Here is a 25,636-nt window from a genome sequence, read left to right as displayed (position 1 = left end):
TTAGGCCGGCCGGAAGCTATTTGAGAATTATAAATGCCCGCTAACAAAAATGTAGCCTCAAAGTAGAAAAAGCGCACCTATGTTGTTACCAACAGGTTATTGCAAAGCCAATGGAATGAGCCGTACTTTCGTTTTGCCGAAAAACCCCGCCCCACGGCCCGAAGGCCAATGGTGTGCGCTGTCTCCACAGGAAGAGCAGCCCCTGAGCCAATGGTGCGCGTCGTTTCTATGGTTCCCGCCGGAAGGACGCCTCGGCGTCTCTGCGGTGAGCGCTGTTGCTATGACGCCCGGGCCTGGGTAGGCACCTGCCTCTGGCCGCTGAGCAGCGGTGGAGCCGAGTGAGCCGGGACCCTCACGGCACTCTCCGAAAGACAGTTTCCGGCCTGGTTCCCGCGGCTCCGCCTCAGCCCCAAGGAAGAAAGCGCCTTTTCTGCGTTCCTTTTCAGCATTCCAGGTCTTTCCCGCTTCTCTCACCCGTGTGGCCCGAAACCGGAGGAGAGCCTCTCCTGGCTCTGCCTTTGTTGTGGCGGGCTGGAGTGATTCTGCCTGAAGAAGGATTCGCCCGTCCGCAGGGACCCAACCGCCACAGCCTTTAGAATTAGGCTGTCTGTCTTATTTAGAGAGGGCTTGGAACCCGTCAGTTAGGTGGGCGCTCCTTTTCTCACTGCCCAAGCGAAGACTCAGCCCTGCACAGACCACTGCGCCTGACGGGCCTGGCCCGAGTCCTCCGAGCCACGGCTTCCCCAGGTCGTAGGCTTGTGAACAAAGAACTGCCGTTTTCTGCTTGTTCGTCCTATGTTCATCATGCAGAATCTTAATTGCCGATGAAGCTCTGCAGAGGCCTTTGGTATCTTCAGCATCCGACGTCATCAAGTCAGTTACCTTCTGCCTTTCGAGCTACAATCTCATCCGCTTCTCTCATCACCCTGAGCGCCACTTTTCTCATCCTGCTCATTCCACAGCCATTTTCACCCTTTCTCGTCCCTGCTGCGCATCACTGAATGTTCATTCGTCTCCACCACCTCTGCCATCTATAGACCACCTCCCTCTGTTTTCCTGCTACAATGCTTTGGGTAGCTAAGTATTCCACATTCTCCAGCTCTGGAATCATTTGGAAGATTTTCTTTGTTTCTCTGCACTATGGCAAGCTTCCTGTCTTGGGTAAACTAACTAGCATGGAGAAGCGCACGTTGGTAAAAACAAACAGTAAATTTCTGCAAGCTTAGTGTGTTTTGAAAACGGAGGGGGAAAAATAAAAATGCATTTTTAGGCCTGTCCCAGGCTTATATAAAAAAAGAAGATTGTGCCTTGCTCAAGTGAATACTATGTTAGATTTACATGATGTATTCATGCGTATGAAAAGATCATTCAGAATGATCATGTAACCGGATTTCAACTTTTAAGCCCGTATGAACACAGTGCCTTGATACCATCGAATTTCCTGGAGAGGAGATGCTTAAAACAGGTCTTGTGCCTTCTATTCATGTCAATTTCCTTTTTTTTTTTTTTAAGATTTATTCATTTTAGAGAACACGTGTTCATGGGGGAGGGGCAAAGGGAGTGGGGGAGAGAGAATCCTCAAGCAGATACCCACTGAGAGGGGGTTTGCGGGGGTGGGCTCCGCCAGGACCCTGAGATCAAGACCTGAGGGGAAATCCAGAGTGGGCTGCCCAACCGACTGAACCACCCAGGTGCCCCTTCATGTCAGTTTCTTAATCAGAAGACATTCTTTGTGATGTGAGCCAAGAAACAGAAACAATGAGGAGGAGTGATTGAAAATAAACATTTTTGGCAAGGGAGAAGTCTTAATAGTCCTAAAAAGACTGGAACATAGAACCTTAAAAAATAGAATGAGATTCATTTAGAGCCAGTGCAATTTTCTTTTAGTTGAAAAACTTTAATATGTCTTAAAGTATGTGTTCCTGGTTAAGTCTTACTATTTCTTTTTCAGTATTCAGGTTTAAATGTAAACTTATTTTGAAGATACGCACTTTTAGCGGGTATTTGGGGGGCTAGAATGATTTGGATATTTTTATTTTCTCAGACCAATTACAGCACTTATCTGTGATATCTCATATTACAGCCAGGTCAGTTTTCCAAATGCTGAGAAATTCAGCTTTCTCTTCTGTAATAGATGGGAAAAGAAAAAGAAATTCTGGGGGCACCTGCGTGGCTCAGTCGGTTGGGCGTCTGACTCTTGATTTCAGCTGAGGTCATGCTCTCAGGGTCTTAAGATCAAGCTCTGCGATCAGTGTGGAGCCGGCTTGAGATTCTCTCTCTCCCTCTCCCTCTACCCCTCCCCTTACTTGCACTCTAAATAAATAAATAAATAAAATGTTTAAAAAAGAAAAGAAAAAGTTGTGAAACTTTTTCAATTTTTCACATTTAATGGATAAATTCTAACTTTTGAAAAGCAGAGTATTAGATGCTATATTTTAAGGGTCTTACCTTTCCCCTTTCAATATGTATTTACTGAACAAACATCATTAGGGCAACATTGAAAAGTAACTCTTTAAAAACTTTCCTCTCACCCTAGGACAGTGGCTCTAAACCCAGGGGTGATCTTGCTTCCCATGAGACATTTGGCAAAGGATGGAGATATTTTCAGTTGTCACAGCTGGGGATATGTTACTGGCATCTAGTTGGCAGAGGCCAGGGATGCTGCTATACATCCTGCTATGCACAGAACATCCCCCCCCCCAACAAAGAATTATCCAGCCCAAATGTCAATGATGCTGAGGTTAAGAAACCCTGTCCCAACATATCAAGTTCATTTTTCTGTTCTGGGTCAACCCTTGCCCATGAGTGTACATTTTTACGTAGCTGTAATGATAGTGTGCATTTTGCCTTTCTTTTAATTTTATATTTTAAGCATTTAAACATTGCTACGTTGTTTTCAATTTTTTGAAAAGTATTTTTCTCCTCATTTTACTTGGGAATTGAGAAGGAAAAAACTGTGTTTAATATGTTTTATATTTAAGATGCCTATGATTTTTTTTAAAGATTTTATTTATTTATTTGAGAGAGAGAGAGAATGAGAGAAAGCACATGAGAGGGGTTAGAGTCAGAGGGAGAAGCAGACTCCCTGCCGAGCAGGGAGCCCGATGTGGGACTCGATCCCAGGACCCTGGGATCATGACCTGAGCCGAAGGCAGTCGCTCAACCAACTGAGCCACCCAGGCGCCCGATGCCTATTATTTTTAAATTATATTTGTGTAGAAGGGAGAAAGAAGGGTTAGGGTGAATAGCCTATCTGGGTATATCAGTTTTTGTGGCCATGCTATTTACTTTTGTTCCCTAATGTCACTCTGAGACCATAAGATCCAAAACTCATCCCTTGCTTAGAGCCAAAAGATGTGCTGTAACATGAGGTATGGTCCTGGCCCCTCACTGTAGTTCGAGGGCACCTGTAGGGGAAATAAGAACAAGAAGCAATGACTCTGCACCCATTCTCCTTGCTCTCTTTCCATTTAAAATTCTTTGTCTCTGTCTCAGTTTGCTTTGACAGTTTTACCAACTCATTCTTTACATCTGGAAGTTTGGGGAGGAGGGCAAAAACTTTTTAAGATAGTTAATGAGCATTTATTCAGTATCTACTTTATAGAGAATAGTTTGTGTGTATACTTTGTTATGTGGGTAATTTTAGGTGCAGTTTAGATGTTAGAGCATTTATAATTCAAATAATGGATTTTTTAAAAAGATTTTATTTATTTGAGAGAGAGAGCACGAGTCAGGGGGAGGGGCAGAGGGAGAGAGAGAAGCAGACTCCCTGCTCAGCAGGGAGCCTGAAATGGGCTCCATCCCAGGACCCTGAGATCATGTCCTGAGCCGAAGGCAGATGCTAAATAATGGATTTATATTACCTCAAGATCTGCTTTTTTAGAATTTTCAAATTACTTAACCATTGAGTCTCAGTGAACCAACCCCCTGGAAAAATGTGTGTTCTGGGGTGTCATAGCAGAACAGGCAGAGTGACCCAAATGTTCAAAGTCATGGAAATATAAGCAGCATGATGGGGATCGGTAAGTATACTAATGTCAAGGTGTGGCAGAAGATAAGGCTAGAAAGACAGACAGGAACTAGGTTGTGAAGAATCTCTGATGCCAAGCTAAGGGATTTGAACTCTTCCTGAAAGCAGTGGGAATGAAGAGCAGCAAGTGATTTGCATTCAGAACAGTCAGTCTGAGGGCTTTGAATGGGGGACAGCCTGGAAGCAGGGATATCAGTTAAGGATGCAATTACACTAAACTGGACAGTAAGTGAGGAGAGCCTAAATTAAGGCAGCACACTTAGATAAGAAGTAGAATCTACATATTCAGGGACTGGTCATTAATGAGAGTGGGATGAATAAGAAGCAGGGTCATGGATGACTCTCAGATTTCTGGCTTGGGAAACTGTATTGATGGTGATTTTATTAACTGTACAATACAGAAGGAGGAGCAGGTGGAAGGGAAAGATGAGTGGATTCAAGCCGAGTTGTTCATTAGACAATTTGATATGCATTGCTCTTAAACAGTAGACTCATTTTATATTGTCTTCTTACCTACACATCCTCTTCTCTGGAATTTGTACCTCTCTACCAATCCTTACTTAAAGAGTAGGCTTTAGTGGCCATGTTTGTATGTCATATTTGCTTCTAACCCATTCCAGTGACAAGGGACTGAATGAGGATTATACAACTAACTTTGGAGAGGGGGACATGGATCATTGAATGAGCAAAAAATAATCATCTCTCTTTCATGAATTTGAATTAAAAGATAAAGAACAGAAATGACTTAATCTGAAAAGTTAGTTAGGCTTAACACATGAATGGCTGTTTCTAGCCTGGCTGATGAGCAAGCAGAGAAAATCTGTCCATGTGGAAAAGCAAGTAAATGGGCAGATTCATGTGGAAACTCAGAGACGAAAGACCTCATGGGTCAGGATAGACTAGTCCAGTCTGGTCCAGGATGGGCTGTCCAGTTCCATATCCAGTTCCTATGTAGTCATATTTATTTTCCAGTATATGCACATGGATCTTATTCTTTAAGTAACCCTTCTGTAATAGTTGGGATTGGTTGGCCATGGGGGTCAGAAAGCTCAAAGTAAAAATGGCTTGAAAAAGATAGAAATTTATTTCTCCCAAATAAGAGTGAAGAAGAAAGCAGTCCAGAACTGATAGGGCAGCATCTTGAAATTGTCGGAGATTCACAGATTTCTTCTCCCATGATAGTATATTATCTATGGCAGGTGGCTTCTACCCCATGGTGTCCAGGATGGCTGCTCAAGCTTCAACTATCTTGTGTGTATTGCAGCCAGTAGAATGGAGGAAGGAGTGAGGAAGAGCGATCCCATTCCTTTCAGGGCACTTCCTAGAGGTGGCACACAATTCCGTTTACATCGCATTGGTCAGAACTTGGCTGTATCTAGCAGTAAGGCAGGCAGCCGTATGATCATTCAAGAAGTCAGTTATCTTATGCTGCGGGAAAAGGGAAAAATAAATATTGGGCAACAACTGGCAGTCTTTGCCACACGTACTTGTGTTTGTTCTAACTTCAGCGTGTTTCTGTTTCTTCCCATTTTTTTCTAGATAGAGCTGGAGCTTAGCAAAGATAGATTATTATTCAACCCTAACAACCCCATGAGGTAGCATTATTATTAATCCATTTTATTTGGGGGTAAGTAAAAGTTTGAAGAAGGTAGGTGACTTGCTTAATCACAAAGCTAGAAATTGGTGGAGCCAGGGTTTGAACCAAGGTATGTCAGACTCCTATATCCATGCTGTTAATCACCATGAAAGTGAGAAAGGCAGAGAGCCAAAGGCAGGATTCTTAGGAATGTCAGCATCTCGAGGGGTTATGGAAGAAGAGGAGCTCAGGGAGAACACAGAGAAGGAAAGGCCAGGGAGGTAAGAGTAAACACAGGAGAAAGTGATGTGACAGGACAGAGAAAGGAAACACTTTCAAGATAGGGGTGCAGAGAGATCATATATAAAAATTATAGAAACATGTCCAGTTTGATTGGCATTTTGAGGGTATTGGTAAGTGATATTTTGAGTATAGTGGTAAGAACAGAAGCCAAAATGCAGATGTTTGAGGAGGGGAAGACAAATTAGAAGAAGGACAGTACCTTCGGAGGAATGTGGTGGGGTCAAAGGAGAGTTATTTTTGTATCTTTATTTTTAAGACCAGAAACATCTTGAATGAAGGGCAAGAGATCAGTAAAGAGGCAGATAATGAGTATACAGAAAAGAAAAAGCTTCCTTGAAGAAGCAATGTGGGATGGGATCTAGAACACAGGTGAAGAGACTTGCTTTCATCAGGAAGATGGAAGTCTCCACTGAGCAGAGAAAGAGAACAAGTTCTCTAAAGATAAAGGCTAGTATCTTGGTGTAGGGGAAGAAGCTGATAGAGTTTTATAATGACTTTAATTTTATTAGTGCTGTGGAAGACAAGATCATCTGCCAAAAGAGGGGAGAGGTAAGATTTGGAGTTTGATGGGAGAGCTGGAAGTTGCCGAGTGAAATTGTAGCAGAATCTGGTAAAGAATGCATAGATTGATCTAGCAGGAGAGAAGCTTGGCTCAGGCTGCAGACCATGAATCTGTAGTGGCCCCAGTCTGCTTGCTTGTTTTATTTTTCTCTACGAGCACTCAGCAAACTAAAATCAATATAGGATAGTCAAATGGTCAAACTTTTCCAGGGCTGGGATTTTCAGGGAAGGTGGGACAAGGAGCAAGATAACTGGGGACATTGATGAGAGATTGCAGTGATCAGCTACTGGGTCCAGGCTTGAGGGGAAAAACCAAAAGTATCTGCTGGTTTGAAAGATGTAATGGTCCAGGGACTGAGGTCTCACTGTCATTGTAGAATAAGTACAGTTTAAGAGAGCAATCACTTCACCCCCATCAGTATGGCTTTGTTATATATATAAAACAAATATAACAAGTGTTGGCAAAGACGTGAAGAAATTGGAACCCTTCTGGGTAGTATGGTGGGAACATAAAATGGTGTGGCTACAAGTGAAGTAAGTCAAGCAGAGAAAGTCAATTAGCATATGGTTTCACTTATTTGTGGAACATAAGGAATAGCATGGAGGACATTAGGAGAAGGAAGGGAAAAATGGGGGGACTGGAGGGAGAGATGAACCATGAGAGACTATGGACTCTGAGAAACAAACAGGGTTTTAGAGGGGAGGGGGGAGGGGGGACTGGTTAGCCTGGTGATGGGTATTAAGGAGGGCATGTACTGCATGGAGTACTGGGTGTTATATGAAAACAATGGATCGTGGATCACCACATCAAAAACCAATGATGTATTGTATGGTGACTAATATAACATAATAAAATTTTTTTAAAAATCATTAAAAAATTAAAAAAAAATAAAGAAGTAAAAATTTGGCAAAAAAAAAAAATGGTGCAGCTACTTTGGAAAACAGTAGGGCAGCTCCTCAAAAAGTTAAACAGAGTTATATGACAGCAATTCTACTTCTAGGTATATACCCAAAACAATTGAAAGCAGGGACTTAAACAGATACTTGTAACCCATGTTCACAACAGTGTTAATTCACACCAGTTGAAAGGTAGAAATAGCTCAAATATCCATGAACAGATGAATGAATGAAAAAATGTGATACATACACACACAGACACACACATGCATGCACACACCCATACACCGGAATATTAGTCAGCCTTAAAAAGGGAGAAGGAGAATGTGAGTGGGGACCAGATGATGGGAATGGGGTGAGGAGGAGCGCAAGAAGATTTTTAGCTGTAAGTCATGAGGAGGACACATGGGGTACAAAGATTCAGGCCTGGGTCCTTTTTTCTTTCAGTGTGAGGTTCAGATGATAATTAGAATTCTATATATTGCCCACTAAAACTGTTGATGTGAAAATGATAACACTGAAACACTTAGCAAGAAAGGAGAAAAATAATACAAATAATTAAGAAAGCAAAACAGTATAGTTTGTGTGGACTATCAGCAGTACAATAATTATGCAGATCACTACAATTTGGTCAGATTAACTTGGTTAAAAGTTATGTCTGGGGGTGCCTGGGTGGCTCAGTTGGTTAAACGTCTGCCTTCGGCTCAGGTCATGCTCCCAGGGTCCTGGAATCAAGCCTCGAGTCAGGCTCCCTGCTCAGCGGGGAGCCTGCTTCTCCCTCTCCCTCTGTTCCTCCCTCCTGCTCGTGCTCTGTCTCTCAAATAAATAAAATATTTTTTAAAAAGTTATGTTTGATTATAACAGCTAGTCCTATTCACAGCTAGAGGTTCTAGTAACAGAGAAACACAGATACAACTTCAATCAGAAATTTATCTTTCACCTACCATTATAGTGTCAGCTCTTTTGTAGCATGACTACTTTTAACTTAAAAAACTAAAGATAATATTGATGACAGGCTTATATCAAGAGGTTTTAGAAGAGAACTGAATGATTTAAAAGTCACCAGAAATTATAAGCCATATTCTGTGAGTATTCCTTGATAGTACAGAATCAGTGAGCTCTCTAGCTTCCAGAGGAGTCCTTTTATCTCTCAAATTCAATTGAGGGAAAAAAGGCTTCTTTGGAACATATAACTTTGCAAGGGGCCTTTGGGCAATTTTCAGATTACTAAATTGTAAACTTCAGAACTGGGCATACAGAAAAGCTTGTATTTTTTAAAACACACATTTGCATTATATATATAATTTCATCATTTCTTATTTTAGAAGATATTATAAAGCTGTTTGAAACTTTAATTTTCTTTGTGTTGTTGGCTATTCATGTAAATGTTCATCATAACTGGATAACATACCCATTAATTAACAGGAGAACTAAACTACTTTGTACAGAGTCTAACTCTAGGTGTATATACATGTCAGTTTTCTTGCATGCTCGGTTGTGTGTGCGTGTGTGTTGTATGCATGTATGTACATACACATATGCTTATCTCTTTTACCAAGGGACAACTTCAGATAAAATATGTATTTCACCATCTCGAGAAAGGAGGGGTTGAATCCTTTGTTGCTACAGAAGAACCACTCTCTTTTATTTGGTGCTTATTCGAGAACAGTGAAGACGGGCTGAGCACTGCTACCAGAAATTTAGAAGAACTTACAGTGAAGTACATGGAAGAAATGAAAGAAGTAAGAGCTAAAAACATAAAGTTCTAAGATACCTGTGGTTTTGTTCATTGTCCTTCATTAAATTGACATGTTAAAAACCAACATTTGAATATTACTGTGTAGTTTGCAAAGCACTTGCACGTACATTTTTTTTCCCCTAAAATGTTCCAACAGTCTGTATTTATTTCTAGTAGAGTACATGTACAGAATGTTACCCAGAGATGACTGGTTGGACATCCAAATAGGTCCGCTCAAGGTGGCTTTCATTATCTTTGTAAATTCATCCATGTTTCAATAACCGACCCTTTAGCTGACTCTTGCTTGTAGCTTGTAGGCTTCGAAACCTGATTAGTCAGTGGATCTGTTTCTCAAAGGTGATCTTATATTAACTACACTCACAGAGAAGTTTGTAGAAAAATAGATACCAGCTTACTAGTTGACAGAAAGAAATATAATTGCCACAAGAACCAGACATGCATGTCCTGTGACTGATGGATTCTTTCTCTACACGTGCACTGCATTACAGATGTTTACTTGCTGAACAAATGATTCTAATTTTTATAGCACTGGCTAAGATAGCCTGATTTCCACAATAGAGCTCTCTATACCTGCCTTTATTTCTGGACCTGTTATAGACTAGAACCAAGCGGGTACCTAGCCCTTAGAGGAGTCGATAATGGCATCTTTTGACTTTCTTACCACTCTTTTGATGTTTCCAATACTGATCAACCTACTTTTCAACATATTTTTTCTTTAAATGAGTTAAGAAATTCTCTCAGGTTGAGTGGAAAGCATTCTATTGTGTTTCAACATCTCAGCTCAAATAGGCAACTCATTGATTTTTAAATTTAACTCTTAGAGGAGTTTTTGATTTGATTTCCAAACTCTTAAAGAAGAATGCAGCTTCTTAAGAACAAAAGCAGGACAGCATAATAGACATGAACTTTAACATTAGGCACATGGGGGTGAAAAATTGCCTTTAGTACTGTCTTTCTGTGTAACCTTGGGGAAGTTAGTTAACATCTTTGAACTTGAAATTCCTCATCTGTAAGATGGGGATGATAATAGCCTCTTCAAAGAGATGTGTGGGGTTTACACAGGTTAAGGTCCATAAAACATTTCACAGACATGTATTTGACACCTAGCAAGTATTCAATAAATTATAGTTATTATTAGAGATAGGTGTTATTCTTCCTGCCATTTTGAAGAGAAAGAAATTGAAGATTAGCAGGAAGTTATAAAGTTGGGTGGCAGTGCCGAGTTACGTCTGCTGTACCATTCAGGTCTTTGTTCGTTTTATGAGGAGTTGTGCAATAGGTCTCAACACAATTCAGCAAAATGCAGTTACTTTGGTAGTCTACTTCTAAGCAATTTGGCACAGTAGGTAAGAGCTTAGCCTCTGGGTTTGGGCCTGCTGAGTGTGAAGCCTAGCTCCTCCCCTTATTTCCTGCATGACAGTGCAAATCCCTTGGCCTCTAACGGCCTGCTTTTTCCCATATAAAGTGGGAGGATAATAAGTCTCAGAGGATTGCGGTGAAAATGAAGTATTTGATGTCCTTAATATGGTGCCGGGAGCATCGAGCTAGCTTTTAATCTATTACTATGCACCACATAAAAGTACCTTTTATGAAGCTGCCATATTAACCAAAAGCTATTTTTAAAAAATACTCAGTATTTTAATACAATCTTCTGTTAACATTTCAGACATTTTAATCATCATTGTTAGTACAGGAGTATAAATTTTTGTGGAGATTTTTCTCTGTTCATGGGTATCATGCTATATTTCCTAAATCATAGATAAGGAGACTTGATTTGAAACCTGGTAAGTTAATGGAAAAAAGAAATTAGAGATTGTGACTGTCCCAGAAATTTGTGGTGATGTGTCATCATATCTGTGGGAAACAGTGTCTGATAACATGAAGAAGCTGGAAGGAAGTTTAGGGAGGGAGACCCTTAACGAAAGCCAGGTTTTCTGTTTCTTAGATTATAGACACGATAGTATGGTGATCTCTCAATGACTCTTTCACTTCATAGATTTGATATGGGTTACTATATGAACCATGGACTAAGAGTAAGAAAATATATTATTTTCTTTTTAGGTGGAAAAGTATGCAAACCATGTCCATAACTTAACAGAGGAAAAAGAAGCATTTTCTCACGGTCGTGAAAAGGAAAACAAACAGCATAGACATGTGGTTAAAGAGCTCCAACCCAAACAGGGTAATTTTTCCTTTTGTAACAATGTGAAGTTTACTTTTTTTCCTACTTCTAAAAATAATATGTGACAATTACAGAAATCTGGGAAATGTATAAAAGTAGAAAGAAGGGGAAAAATATAATCCTCCACTCCAAGAAAAGTACTTACAATGTTTTGAGTGTATTTTCTGTCTGGTCTTTTTAAATTATCTATTCTGAAATAGTCGGAAATGTGTGTGAGAGAGTACAGGATGGTTATTTCCTTCAATGTCTATTCTAGCACTTACCACACTGTGTCAGAGTGACCTGTGTCAGCTCCTTTGGGGCAGAGATCGTGCCCTGGTCTTGGTGGTTTCTGTGTTTCCCACAGCACCTGCCTTGTAAAGGACCTAGCATATTAAGGACTCAGGAAATATTTATTAAGTACTACAAAGCTACAAGAGAAGACATGGATAGGACCCCTTTAGAATATTCTATTTTGTTTAACCTCACAAATTAGATAATATTATTACATAGGGACAGTGATTATTTATATTTACCATAGTTATTATTTTCTTTGCTCAGCATTTTCCCTGGCACCTCAGATATTCCATTTGAAATCATGGTTTTTTGTTTTGTTTTGTTTTATTTTTCATTTTAGAACTTCTCACTCCAATTCTGGAGTGAGGGGCAGGAGAAGTGAAGGGTTGGTTTACAGGCTGGAGTTCTGTCAACCAAGTATAATGGAAGGAAAGAGGGGCAAAGGAGTTGTGAATGTTTTCAAGGGGGGTGATTATAATGATGAATTGCTTAGATGAATCCAAGCTAGGTAAGAAAGTAAATGAGGGGCACCTGGTGGCTCAGTCGTTAAGCGTCTGCCTTCAGCTCAGGTCATGATCCCGGGGTCCTGGGATCGAGCCCCGCATCGGGCTCCCTGCTCGGCGGGAAGCCTGCTTCTCCCTTACCCACTCCCTCTGCTTGTGTTCCTTCTCTCACTGTGTCTCTCTCTGTCAAATAAATAAAATCTTTAAAAAAATTTTTTTAAATTAAAAAAAAAAGAAAGTAAATGAGAACGGGAGTGGGATAAGGAACATTAAAAAGTGTTTAAAGTTAGTGGATTATAGTTGCCAGTATGGTCAAAAATTTGTTAACATCTAGCTACTAGAAGAAGTACATAGGAAAGGGTGATTGGAGAATGGGATGCTTGAAGTTGAGACTGGGGAGTTGCTGCTAACAACAAGGTCTAGAGAATTACTGTGGAGTAGGGGCTGAGATGGGGTGGAGGACTCAATCTTTGGAAGTTAGTTGGTGAAGAGCCTTGAGAAGCCAGGGCACTGGAATAAATCTACCTGAATATTGAAATCACCAAGAATTTTGGCAGGGCTAGTTAAGTAACCTTACACAAATTAGTTGGCTTGTTGGTGCCTGCATCCTTGTCTCATAAATGGGATAATCATATTTCCTACCTCAGTGGATTGTTGCAAGGATTAGATGACATAAATTTATCTTAAGTGCTTAGTACAATACCTACCACATAGTAAGCACTCAATAAAACAACAATAAATTTTAAAGTTATGCAACAGTAAGAATATCTACCGCTTTTGAGAACCTTTTCCGACTACTTTTTTTGTTATTTTTTCTGAAAGTTTGCAAACACCCTGGAGGGATGGGGAGAAGAGTGGTGGTAGCCATATAGCTGATTCTTTAAAAATTAACTTGCTATTTCATTAAAAACACATTTAACATCTTACAACAGCAATTATTCGCCGGCATTTCTTTTAACAGTTTAGTTTCTGTTATTTCTTCCTAACAGAAGTGCAAATAAAAGAGATTGAAGAAATGTTGTATCAAGAGGGCTTATCCGAAATAGCTCTGAGCAGCCCCAGTGAACAGATTACATACTTACTGGTAGAAAGAAAACACTCTTGAGGAAACTGGAAACTGAGGGCTCCAAGCCAGAGTCACAAAGACGTATGACCAGTAACCTACAGAAAGGACTTGCCCAGGTATTCTGAAATTAAGTAGGTAATTGAATAAGAGGCAGGCCAGTTTTTTTGTTTGTTTCTTTAATAATTAATTCGTTAAATTATTAGGAAGCCAGTTTTAATAATGCTTAAGTATATAGGTGTTCTTTTTTAAAGATTTACTTATTTATCTGAGAGAGAGAGTGCGTGTCCAAGTGAGTGGGGGGAGGGGCAGAGGGAGAGAGAGAGAGAGAATCCTGAAGCAGACACCCTGCTTGGTGGGGAGCCAGATGTGGGGCTCGATCTAAGGACCCTAAGATCCCGATCTGAACCAAAACCAAGAGCTGGCCACTCAACCGACTTTGCCAAGGCACCCCAAGTATATAGGTTTTATATTTGGATGGACTTCTCTGCCACTTGTTCTCAGTATGAACTTGAGCAAGTTAGTTAACTTTTGTGAGCCTTGATTTTCTCATCTATAAAATCTGGGATCGACTCAGCTACTCCACAAGGTTATCATGAAAATGAAATAACATATATAAGGGCTCTAGAATATTACCTCACACATTAATTAGCATTATTGTGAGGCTTTTTTTCTCCACAGAAATCTGTAATAAAAGGTGAAAGATTTATGCCATCTGAAGAGAAACCAGAGTATTAATTAGCATTATTGTTACTGTTTATTGAGAATTTCCCATGTGCCAGGCTCTGTGCCAGTGGATGTAGAAACAAAGTCAAGTTAGACATGATTTGGACTTGCAAGGAACTTATAAGCTAATGGAGGAAAGAAAAAAGCCAGTGATTAGAGTTCAGTGTGTAAAATCCCATGATAAGGGAAGGCATAGAAGGTTCAAGAAACTCAGAGAAGGGGCTGAGTCAGATGTGATGGGTCGGGGGACTGAAAAGCCTTCCAGAGAAGATACTGAGTAGTAGTTTGAAAGCTGAATATGTGTTAGCTAGATGAAGAAGCTGGGAAAGGCATTTCTGCAGAGGAAACAGTGTATATTACAGACTGGTTTGTGTGAGTGAATGCTGAGAAATGTGGTTGGAGATATTTTCAGGGACCACATCATGATGAGATTCATATACTAAGCTAAAGTTTGGACTTAGCACCCATCAATGTTCCTGAACCATACTAGAGGCATAAAAACATTTTTTTAAAAAGATTTTATTTTTCAGGGGTGCCTGGGTGGCTCAGTCATTAAGCATCTGCCTTCAGCTCAGGTCATGATCCCAGGGTCCTGGGATTGAGCCCTGTGTTGGGCTCCCTGCTCAGCGGGAAACCTTCTTTTCCCTCTCCCACTCCCCCTGCTTGTGTTCCCTCTCTCGCTGTGTCTCTCTCTGTCAAATAAATAAAATCTTTAAAATATAAAAAATAAAAAAATAAAAAGATTTTATTTTTCAGTAATCTGTAAACCCAGCACGGAGCTTGAACCCACAACCCCAAGATCAGGAGTTGCAGGCTATACCCACTGAGGCAGCCAGGCACCCCAAGGCATAAAAACATTTGATGGATTTTGTTATAGAAGGTCTGGAGAGTCACTAAATAATTTTAAGAGGAAAGAGTAACATTCTGATTCATGTTATTACAAAATCTGGGATTTTGATTTTTGGTTTTAATGAATCAGTTCAAGAGGAATTTACTATCTTAAAATTATTGATGTGATCTGTCATCATGGAATATCCATGTATTTTTTCATGTATATAAGTAAAGTTTTATGATTTTCTCCATAAAATCTTACACTCTTATTGTTACATTTATTCCTAGGTACTTCATATTTTTGGATGCTATTAATAACAGATGCTATCTTTTTTATTTATTTTTTATTTTTTTAAGATTTTATTTATTTATTTATAAGACAGAGAGAGACATAGCGAGAGAGGGAACACATGCAGGGGGAGTGGGAGAGGGAGAAGCAGGTTTCCCGCCAAGCAGGGAGCCCGATGCGGGGCTCGATCCCAGGACCCTGGGATCATGACCTGAGCTGAAGGCAGACGCTTAACACCTGAGCCACCCAGGCGCCCCCAGATGCTATCTTTTTTAAAAGAATTTAATTTTCTAACTGTCACCGGTATTTATTTATTTATTTATTTTTAAGGTTTTATTTATTTATTTGAGACAGAGAGAATGAGAGACAGAGTATGAGAGGGAGGAGGGTCAGAGGGAGAAGCAGACTCCCCGCCGAGCGGGGAGCCCGATGTGGGACTCGATCCCGGGACTCCAAGATCATGGCCTGAGCCGAAGGCAGTCGCTTAACCAACTGAGCCACCCAGGCACCCGGTATTTAAAAGTATAATTATTTTATATACTGACCAACACCTAACATTGTTGCTAAAATTTCTTATTCATTTTACTTACTTATTTATAAAATACTTTTTACTCTTTATTTTTATTTATTTATTTTTTAAAGATTTTATTTATTTGACACAGAGAGACACAGCGAGAGAGGGAACACAAGCAGGGGGACTGGGAGAGGGAGAAGCAGGCCTCCCGCTGAGCAGGGAGCCCGATGTGGGGTTCGATCCCAGGATCCTGGGATCATGACCTGAGCTGAAGGCAGACACTTAACGACTGAGCCACCCAGGCGCCCCTATTTATTTTTTTAAGTAGGCTCCACACTGAATGTGGGGCTTGAACTCACAACCCTGAGGTCAAGAGGCATGTGCTCCACTGACTGAGCCAGCCGGGCACCCCTCTTATTCATTTTAATAATTTTTTTGAAGATTTCAAATATTTTCTACCTGTACAATCACATTATCTGAGAATAATGAACTTTTGTTTCTTCCTTTTCAGTCCTTATTCCTTTCAATTCTTTTTCTTGCCTTATACTGGCTAGGCTCTTTACTATTATCTTGAAATTAGTATTATTATTAGTATTATCTAGTATTATCATCTTGTTATTAATATTGGAGAAAGCATTCAGTGAATCACTATTACATATGATGTTTGCTGAAGCTTTTATTTCAGATGGTAGTCTTTATTTATTATTTATTATTTACACTCTTATTCCTAATTTGCTAAGAGTTTTTATTAGGAACCAGTGGTGAATATTAGAAAATGTTTTTTTGTAGCCATTGATGATGAAATAATTTAGAACTTGAATCTGTTAATGGGAGAATTTCATTGATTTATTTTTCTAATATTAAATCTATTTTGCATTGCTGGGATAAATCCAACTTATTCATGATATGTTGTCCTTTCTAGATACTATTAGATTAGATTTCATAAAATTTTGTGTAGGATTTTGTATCTATATTTATGAATAAGAAGATTGCCCTGTGATTTTTTTTTCTCCTGTTATCTTTATTGGGTTTTAATCTCAAGGTTTGGCTAGCCAGTGTTAGCCAATTGTTTTTCATTATTGCCTCTAGAGTAAGACTTTTTAGATAATTTTCCTAATCACTCTCCTGTGAAATTTTAACACTACTGTAGAGTTCTACATAGTATAGGCATATCATGCTTTGTACATAAAAAGAGTAAGATTTTTTTGCCCCCATAGGAACCAATTTTCACTCCCTTTGGGGTGATATTGTCTCATTGAAAATGCATGGCCTAACTTGATGAAATGGATTGGACTGTGCTCCTTTTTTTTGTTTTTTGCTTTTTAAAAAAATTTAAATGACATTTTAATTTATGAAGCCGGACTGATGTAAGTTTCACTTATCTCATTATTTATTTAGGAGAAACTTGAACAAATCCACCAGCCTCTGCAAAGAGAACATGAGAAATATCAGGAACCTGTGCAGCAATCTGAAAAAAATCTGAGTGAGGTAAAAAAAAAAAAAAAAAAAAAATCCTTCACTTAATAATAGCAGCTAATTACACATTAGCTTTTACCAAGTATTTTGTTTGAATATATTAAAATATAGATTGATGCTGTGAAGAATATAAAATTGTGCATAAAAGTATTATAAATACATCACAAAGATTTGAGAAGAAAAAATTAATAGCTGATTATTATTGAATGCATCAAAATTTAAACAATCAATGTGTGTTATGACCTTTAAAAATCACTTTGGGATAATCCTTCCCAAATATGTTTGGAGCCCTTTTTGGGGGGTAGTCCTTTAATATATATAGCACATTATTTTAAGTATAATCAATTCTCTTCATGGAATTAAATTTTTTGATCTGGGGAAATGTTGTTAAGTGCTAAATCCAGTAAATAAAGTATATGCTAGGAATTTAACCACAGGAAGTAACCCAAGATAAATGTATATGGATGAAACTGTTTATCATAGTATTATTTTAAATAGCAAAAATTAGAAACTACCAAATGTTTAAATGATTATATAAATCATATTACACCCACTATGGAACACTATATAGCCTTTAAAAAAATTATCATTACAAAATTTGTACAGTTTTTTTGGGAAATGTTTCTCATATAATGTTAAATGAAAAAGACAGAAATGTATGTAGATTGGGATTATGACTATGTAAAAATGTATATAAATAAAAAATACTGCAAGGATATATACCAATATACTAGAAGTGGTTTTGTTATACAGATGGTATTTTGGTTGTCTTCTTACCTTTTAGAAATATTTGGATGATGATTATATAAATGAATACATATTTTGAGGATCAAAAGCAAGGTATAATGGAGACTGAATTTCTTAGCTTTTAAAATGCTTTGAAAATAATTGCAGAAAAGGATCTGTAAATATGATTTGAGTGTGTGCATATCTTGATATTAAATGAAATACTCTATGTGAAAGCATTTTATAAACAGTATTTAATGGACCATATACAGGAGGAGTTTTTTTCTCTCTTTTTTGTCAGACGATACTCATTTTTATGATAAAATTTCTATTTTTTATAATCGTATAACCATAAACTCTTAGATATATTAGGTTGAACTATATGAAGTTGTATGTTCATAGGTAAAAAAACCAAGTATCACCAATTTTATATGGTTTTATTTATTTATTTTAAAGATTTATTTATTTATTTGAGAGAGAGAGAGAGCATGAGAGGGAAGAGGGTCAGAGGCAGAAGCAGACTCCCCACTGAGCAGAGAGCCCGATGCGGGACTCGATCCTGGGACTCCAGGATCATGACCTGAGCTGAAGGCAGTCGCCCAACCAACTGAGCCACCCAGGCGCCCTATGGTTTCATTTAATAAAAGAAATACATACAAATGAAATATTGTTTGCTGCTTTTCTTTGTTAGTTTTCAAATGCTTGTAGGAAATATTGCAGTGTTATAAGAGTACATTTAATTTTTGTTTTATTACTAATAATAGTTTTATTTCAGTCCCGTAATGAAGACCTGGAAAAAGATAAAACTTCACAAAACTGCCTGGAGAGAAGTGCGGAACAAGCAGCGGAGAGGTGAAGGATGGCCCAGGAAGAGATCCGAAGGCTCACTGATGAGCTACAAGGGAGGGAGAAAGAACAGAGTAAATTAGGTAAGCTGTGGTTGGCAGAGGAACGTTTCTGATGATGCTTTAAATGTAATTGATCTTTTCTCAGGGTAGAACATGCGTACATTGAGAAAAAAAATCTAAAAAACATGAAAGTTTGATAAACAGCTTTTTTTTGTACAGTGTCCAGAAATTTTTATTGAAGCATAAGCATAACATACCTACCCAAACACACACAACTCCCAAGTGTACATCATGTGGTGCAAGAAGCTCCCAGCATTCCAGAGCCCCCTTTGTTTCTTCTCTCTAGGTCTACACCCTCTCTCCCACCCAGATGTAACCACTATCCTGACTTTTAACACTATTTCTGAGTTTTGACAGCAGGCAATATGCATTCTTGAATTTAGTTTGTTTCTCTTGTTCAATCTTATGTTCGTGAGATTCACTCATGTTGTTGCATGTGGCAGCACTTTGTTCACTTATGCTGGTTGTATAATAGTCCACTGAATAAACATACTACAATTTCCTTATCTAGCCATTCTACTGTTGGTGGACATTTATGTTGCTTCCAGCTGTGCTCTATTATGAATAGTGCTGCTAGGAATATTCGTGGACTTACCAGCACATTTCTAATTGTGATATACCTAATTATTGGATCAAAGGGTTATGTGCATATTCTACTTTGGTAGATAACTGTTATACTGTCTTCCAAATAGTTGTATTAATTTAAGCCCCCCTCAGTTGTATATGAGATTTTGGTTGCTCCCAATTCTTTGTCAGTATTTGGTATTGTCAGTCTTATTAACTTTGCCTTCTCTGGTAAGTGTGTCGTGATATTTAGTTACGGCTTTAATTTGCATTTCCCTGATGGCTGATGAAGTTGAAAACCCTGTCATAATTTGTTGTTACTGTTGTTGTTGCTCATTTGGATATACTATTTTGTGAAGTACCTGCTTAAGTCACATGTATATTTTTTTCTTTTTTTTTTTTAAAGATTTTTTTTTTTAATTAATTTATTTATTTGAGACAGAGAGAACGAGAGAGAGAGAGCACACATGAGAGGGGGGAGGGTCAGAGGCAGAAGCAGGCTCCCTGCCGAGCAGGGAGCTCCATGCGGGACTTGATCCAGGGACTCCAGGATCATGACCTGAGCCAAAGGCAGTCGCTTAACCAACTGAGCCACCCAGGCACCCCACGTGTATATTTTTCTATTGGGTTATATCTTTTATTAATTTGTAAAAATTCTTTATATACTCCTGGAGCACCTGGCTGGCTCAGTCCATAGAGCGTGTGACTCTTGAACTCGGGATCATGAGTTCGAGCCCCACATTGGCATAGGCATTACTTAGTAAAAAAAAATTTTTTAATTCTTTATATATTATGGATATGAGCCTTCTATTGGTTATAAATGTTATGTTGGGGTTTTTTGCCATATAGAAATGCTAATATTTATCAAGTTGGGTTTAACAGAGTTATTCTGTATGGCTTCTGGGTTTTCATGTGTAAAAGCCTTTTTTTTTTTTTTTCATTAAGGACATGTTTGTAATGTATTTATTTCTGTGATTTTTTTGTGGTAAAAACACATGAGATCTATACACTTAATAAATTTTACATGTACAGTACACTATGTTAACTATAAGCACAAAGTTGTACAGAAGATCATGACTGAAATTTAATATCCATTTTCTATATTGTTCTTTTGCCCATTTTTAAATTGGGTTGTTTTCTTATTGTTGAGTTTTAAGAGGCTTTTTGTTGGGGGGGGGGGTAAAGGTTTAGCAGATGCATCTTTTTGCAAAATTTTTCTCCCAGGCTGTGGTTTCGTTGCCTTTTCCTTCTCTTGATGGTGTCTTTCACAGAGCATAAGTTTTTAATTTTAATGAAGTCCCATTTATCAAGTATTTCTTTCACAGATTGTGCTCTTAATGCCATATCTTTTTTAAATTTTATTTTGTTATGTTAATTACCATACAATACATCATTAGTTTTTGATGTAGTGTTCCATGATCCATTGTTTGTGTATAACACCCAGTGCTCCATGCAGTATGTGCCCTCTTGAATACCCATCACCAGGCTAACCCATCCCCCTACCCCCTCCCCTCTAGAACCCTCAGTTTGTTTCTCAGAGTCCATAGTCTCTCATGGTTCATCTCCCCCTCCAATTTTCCCCTCTTCATTTTTCTCTTCCTACTATCTTCTTTTTTTTTTTTAACATATAATGTATTATTTGTTTCAGAGGTACAAGTCTGTGATTCATCAGTCTTACACAATTCACAGCGCTCACTGTAGCACATACCTTCCCCAATGTCCATCACCCAACTACACCATCCCTCCCACCTCCCACCACTCCAGCAACGCTCAGTTTGTTTCCTGAGATTAAGAATTCCTCATATCAGTAAGATCATATGATACGTGTCCTTCTCTGATTGACTTATTTCGCTTAGCATAATACCCTCTAGTTCTATCCACATTGTTGCAAATGGCAAGATTTCGTTGTTGTTGTTTTTTTTTTGATGACTGCATAATTTCCATGGTGTATATATACCACATCTTCTTTATCCATTCATCTGTTGATGGACATCTTGGCTCTTTCCATAGTTTGGCTATTGTGGACATTGCTGCTATAAACATTGGGGTGCATGTACCCCTTCAGATCACTACATTTGTATCTTTGGGGAAAATACCCAATAGTGTGATTCCTGGGTCATACGGTAGCTCTATTTTCAACTTTTTGAGGAACCTCCATACTGTTTTCCAGAGTGATTGCACCAGCTTGCATTCCCACAAACAGTGTAGGAGGGTTCCCCTTTCTCTGCATCCTCGCCAACATCTGTCGTTTCCTGACTTGTTAATTTTAGCCGTTCTGACTTGTGTGAGGTGGTATCTCATTGATGTTTTGATTTGGATTTCCCGGAGCCGAGCGATGTTGAGCACTTTTTCATGTGTCTGTTGGCCATTTGGATGTCTTCTTTGGAAAAGTGTCTTTTCATGTCTTCCGCCCATTTCTTGATTGGATTATTTGTTCTTTGGGTGTTAAGTTTGATAAGTTCTTTATCGATTTTGGATACTAGCCCTTTATCTGATATGTCATTTGCAAATATCTTCTCCCATTCTGTCAGTTGTCTTTGGTTTTGTTGACTGTTTCCTTTGCTTTGCAAAAGCTTTTGATCTTGATGAAGTCCCAATAGTTCATTTTTGCCCTTGCTTCCCTTGCCTTTGGCGATGTTTCTAGGAAGAAGTTGCTGCAGCTGAGGTTGAAGAGGTTGCTGCCTGTGTTCTCCTCTAGGATTTTGATGGACTTCTGTCTCACATTTAGGTCTTTCAACCATTTTGAGTCTATTTTTGTGTGTGGTGTAAGGAAATGGTCCAGTTTCATTCTTCTGCATGTGACTGTCCAATTTTCCCAACACCATTTGTTGAAGAGACTGTCTTTTTTCCATTGGACATTCTTTCCTGCTTTGTTGAAGATTAGTTGACCATAGAGTTGAGGGTCCATTTCTGGGCTCTCTATTCTGTTCCATTGATCTCTGTGTCTGTTTTTGTGCCAGTACCATACTGTCTTGATGATTATGGCTTTGTAATAGAGCTTGAAGTCCAGAATTGTGATGCCACCAGCTTTGCTTTTCTTTTTCAACATTCCTCTGGCTATTCAGGGTCTTTTCTGGTTCCATACAAATTTTAGGATTATTTGTTCCATTTCTCTGAAGAAAGTTGATGTTATTTTGATAGGGATTGCATTAAATGTGTAGATTGCTCTAGGTAGCATCGACATTTTCACAATATTTGTTCTTCGAATCCATGAGCATGGACTGTTTTTCCATTTCTTTGTGTCTTCCTCAGTTTCTTTCATGAGTATTTTATGGTTTTCTGAGTACAGATTCTTTGCCTCTTTGGTTAGATTTATTCCTAGGTATCTTATGGTTTTGGGTGCAATTGTAAATGGGATTGACTCCTTAATTTCTCTTTCTTCTGTCTTGTTAGTATATAGAAATGCCACTGATTTCTGTGCATTGATTTTATATCCTGCCACTTTACTGAATTCTGTATGAGTTCTAGCAGTTTCGGGGTGGAGTCTTTTGGGTTTTCCACATCAAGTATCATACCATCTGCAAAGAGTGAGAGTTTGACTTCTTTGCTGATTTGGATGCCTTTTATTTCTTTTTGTTGTCTGATTTCTTTTGCTAGGACTTCTAGTACTATGTTGAATAGCAGTGGTGATAGTGGACATCCCTGCGATGTTCCTGACCTTAGGGGGAAAGCTCTCAGTTTTTCCCCATTGAGAATGATATTCACTGTGGGTTTTTCATAGATGGCTTTTATGATATTGAGGTATGTACCCTCTATCCCTATACTCTGAAGAGTTTTGATCAAGAAAGGGTGCTGTACTTTGTCAAATGCTTTTTCTGCATCTATTGAGAGGATCATATGGTACTTGTTCTTTTTTTTATTAATGTATTGTATCACATTGATTGATTTGCGGATGTTGAACCAACCTTGCAGCCCAGGAATAAATCCCACTTGGTCGTGGTGAATAATCCTTTCAATGTACTGTTGGATCCTATTGCCTAGTATTTTGGTGAGAATTTTGGCATCCATGTTCATCAGGGATGTTGGTCTGTAATTCTCCTTTTTGATGGGGTCTCTGTTTGGTTTTGGGATCAAGGTAATGCTGGCCTCATAAAATGAGTTTGGAAGTTTTCCTTCCATTTGTGTTTTTTGGAACAGTTTCAGAAGAATAGGTATTAATTCTTCTCAAAATGTTTGGTAGAATTCCCCTGCGAAGCCATCTGGCCCTGGGCTTTTGTTTGTTGGGAGATTTTTGATGACTGCTTCAATTTCCTTAGTGGTTATGGGTCTGTTCAGGTTTTCTATTTCTTCCTGGTTCAGTTTTGTAGCTTATATGTCTCTAGGAATGCATCCATTTCTTCCAGATTGTCTAATTTGCTGGCATATAGTGGCTCATAATATGTTCTTATAATTGTTTGTATTTCTTTGGCGTTGGTTGTGATCTCTCCTCTTTCATTCATGATTTTATTTATTTGGGTCCTTTCTCTTTTCTTTTTGGTAAGTCTGGCCAGGGGTTTATCAATCTTATTAATTCTTTCAAAGAACCAGCTCTTAGTTTCGTTGATCTGTTCTACTGTTCTTTTGGTTTCTATTTCATTGATTTCTGCTCTGATCTTTACTATTTCTCTTCTCCTGCTGGGCTTAGGCTTTATTTGCTGTTCTTTCTCCAGCTCCTTTAGGTGTAGGGTTAGGTTGTGTATTTGAGACCTTTCTTGTTTTTTGAGAAGGGCTTGTATTGCTATATACTTTCCTCTTAGGACGGCCTTTGCTGCATCCCAAAGATTTTGAACAGTTGTGTTTTCATTTTCATTTGTTTCCATGAATTTTTTAAATTCTTCTTTAATTTCCTGGTTGACCCATTCATTCTGTAGTAGGATGCTCTTTAGCCTCCATGTATTTGAGTTCTTTCCAACTTTCCTTTTGTGACTGAGTTCTAGTTTCAAAGCATTGTGGTCCAAGAATATGCAGGGAATGATCCCAATCTTTTGGTACCAGTTGAGACCTGATTTGTGACCCAGGATGTGACCTATTCTGGAGAATGTTCCATGGGTACTAGAGAAGAATGTGTATTCTGTTGCTTTGAGATGGAATGTTCTGAATATATCTGTGAAGTCCATCTGGCCCAGTGTGTCATTTAAAGTCTTTATTTCCTTGTTGATCTTTTGCTTAGATGATCTGTCCATTTCAGTGAGGGGGGTGTTAAAGTCCCCTACACTTATTGTATTGTTGTCAATGTGTTTCTTTGATTTTATTATTAATTGGCTTATATAATTGGCTGCTCCCATGTTAGGGACATAGATATTTACAATTGTTAGGTCTTCTTGTTGGATAGACCCTTTAAGTATGATATAGTGCCCTTCCTCATCTCTTATTATAGTCTTTGGTTTAAAATCTAATTTGTCTGATATAAGGGTTGCCACCCCAGCTTTCTTTTGATGTCCATTAGCATGGTAAATGGTCTTCCACCCCCTCACTTTCCATCTGGAGGTGTCTTTGGGTCTAAAATGAGTCTCTTGTAGACAGTGTATCGATGGGTCTTGTTTTTTTATCCAATCTCATACCCTGTGTCTTTTGATTGGGGCATTTAGCTCATTTACATTCAGGGTAACTGTTGAAAGATATGAATTTAGTGCCATTGTATTGCCTGTAAGGTGACTGTTGTTGTGTATTGTCTCTGTTCCTTTCTGGTCTATGTTACTTTTAGGCTCTCTCCTTGCTCAGAGAACCCCTTTCAATATTTCTTGTAGGGCTGGTTTCGTGTTTGCAAATTCTTTTAGTTTTTGTTTGTCCTGGAAGCTTTTTATCTCTCCTTCTATTTTCAATGACAGCCTAGCTGGCTATAGTATTCTTGGCTGCATATTTTTCTCATTTAGTGCTCCGAATATATCATGCCAGTCCTTTTTGGCCTGCCAGGTGTCTGTGGATAAGTCTGCTACCAATCTAATGTTTCTACCATTGTAGGTTACAGACCTCTTGTCCCGAGCTGCTTTCAGGATCTTCTCTTTGTCTCTGAGACTCGTGAGTTTTATTATTAGATGTCGGGGTGTTGACCTATTTTTATGGATTTTGAGGGGGGTTCTCTGTGCCTCCTGGATTTTGATGCCTGTTTCCTTCCCCAAATTAGGGAAGTTCTCTGCCATAATTTGCTCCAATACAACTTCTGCCCCTCTCTTTCTTCTTCTTCTGGGATCCCAATTATTCTAATGTTTTGCTTTATGGTGTCACTTATCTCTCGAATTCTGCCCTCGTGATCCAGTAGTTGTTTATCTCTTTTTCTCAGCTTCTTTATTCTCCATCATTTGGTCTTCTATATCACTAATTTTCTCTTCTGCCTCATTTATCCTAGCAGTTAGAGCCTCCAGTTTTGATTCCACCTCATTAATAGCCTTTTTTATTTCGACTTGGTTAGATTTTAGCTCTTTTATTTCTCCAGAAAGATTTCTTTAGTATCTTCCTTGCCTTTTTCAAGCCCA

General features: G+C 38.7%; 1 protein-coding gene across 1 annotated transcript in view; it reads left to right on the top strand.

Annotated features, from left to right (window-relative positions):
• Positions 1-201: 201 nt before the first annotated feature.
• Positions 202-25,636, top strand: part of CCDC30 (coiled-coil domain containing 30) — a 121,668-nt gene continuing 96,233 nt past the window's right edge. The window contains 6 exon segments of the mRNA XM_064589322.1: positions 202-873; positions 8,927-9,109; positions 11,188-11,308; positions 13,077-13,269; positions 16,909-16,998; positions 18,488-18,641. Of these exon segments, the coding sequence (XP_064445392.1) occupies positions 13,237-13,269; positions 16,909-16,998; positions 18,488-18,641 (277 nt within the window). The 5' untranslated portion in view covers positions 202-873; positions 8,927-9,109; positions 11,188-11,308; positions 13,077-13,236.

This window comes from Mirounga angustirostris, unplaced genomic scaffold (genome assembly GCF_029215605.1).
Source record: "Mirounga angustirostris isolate CCGP_5_RB_7025 unplaced genomic scaffold, mMirAng1.0.hap1 SCAF_4, whole genome shotgun sequence".
Classification (NCBI taxonomy): Eukaryota; Metazoa; Chordata; class Mammalia; order Carnivora; family Phocidae; genus Mirounga; species Mirounga angustirostris.
The sequence above is the reverse complement of the archived record's forward strand: the minus strand, read 5'-3'. Positions and strand labels throughout refer to the sequence as shown.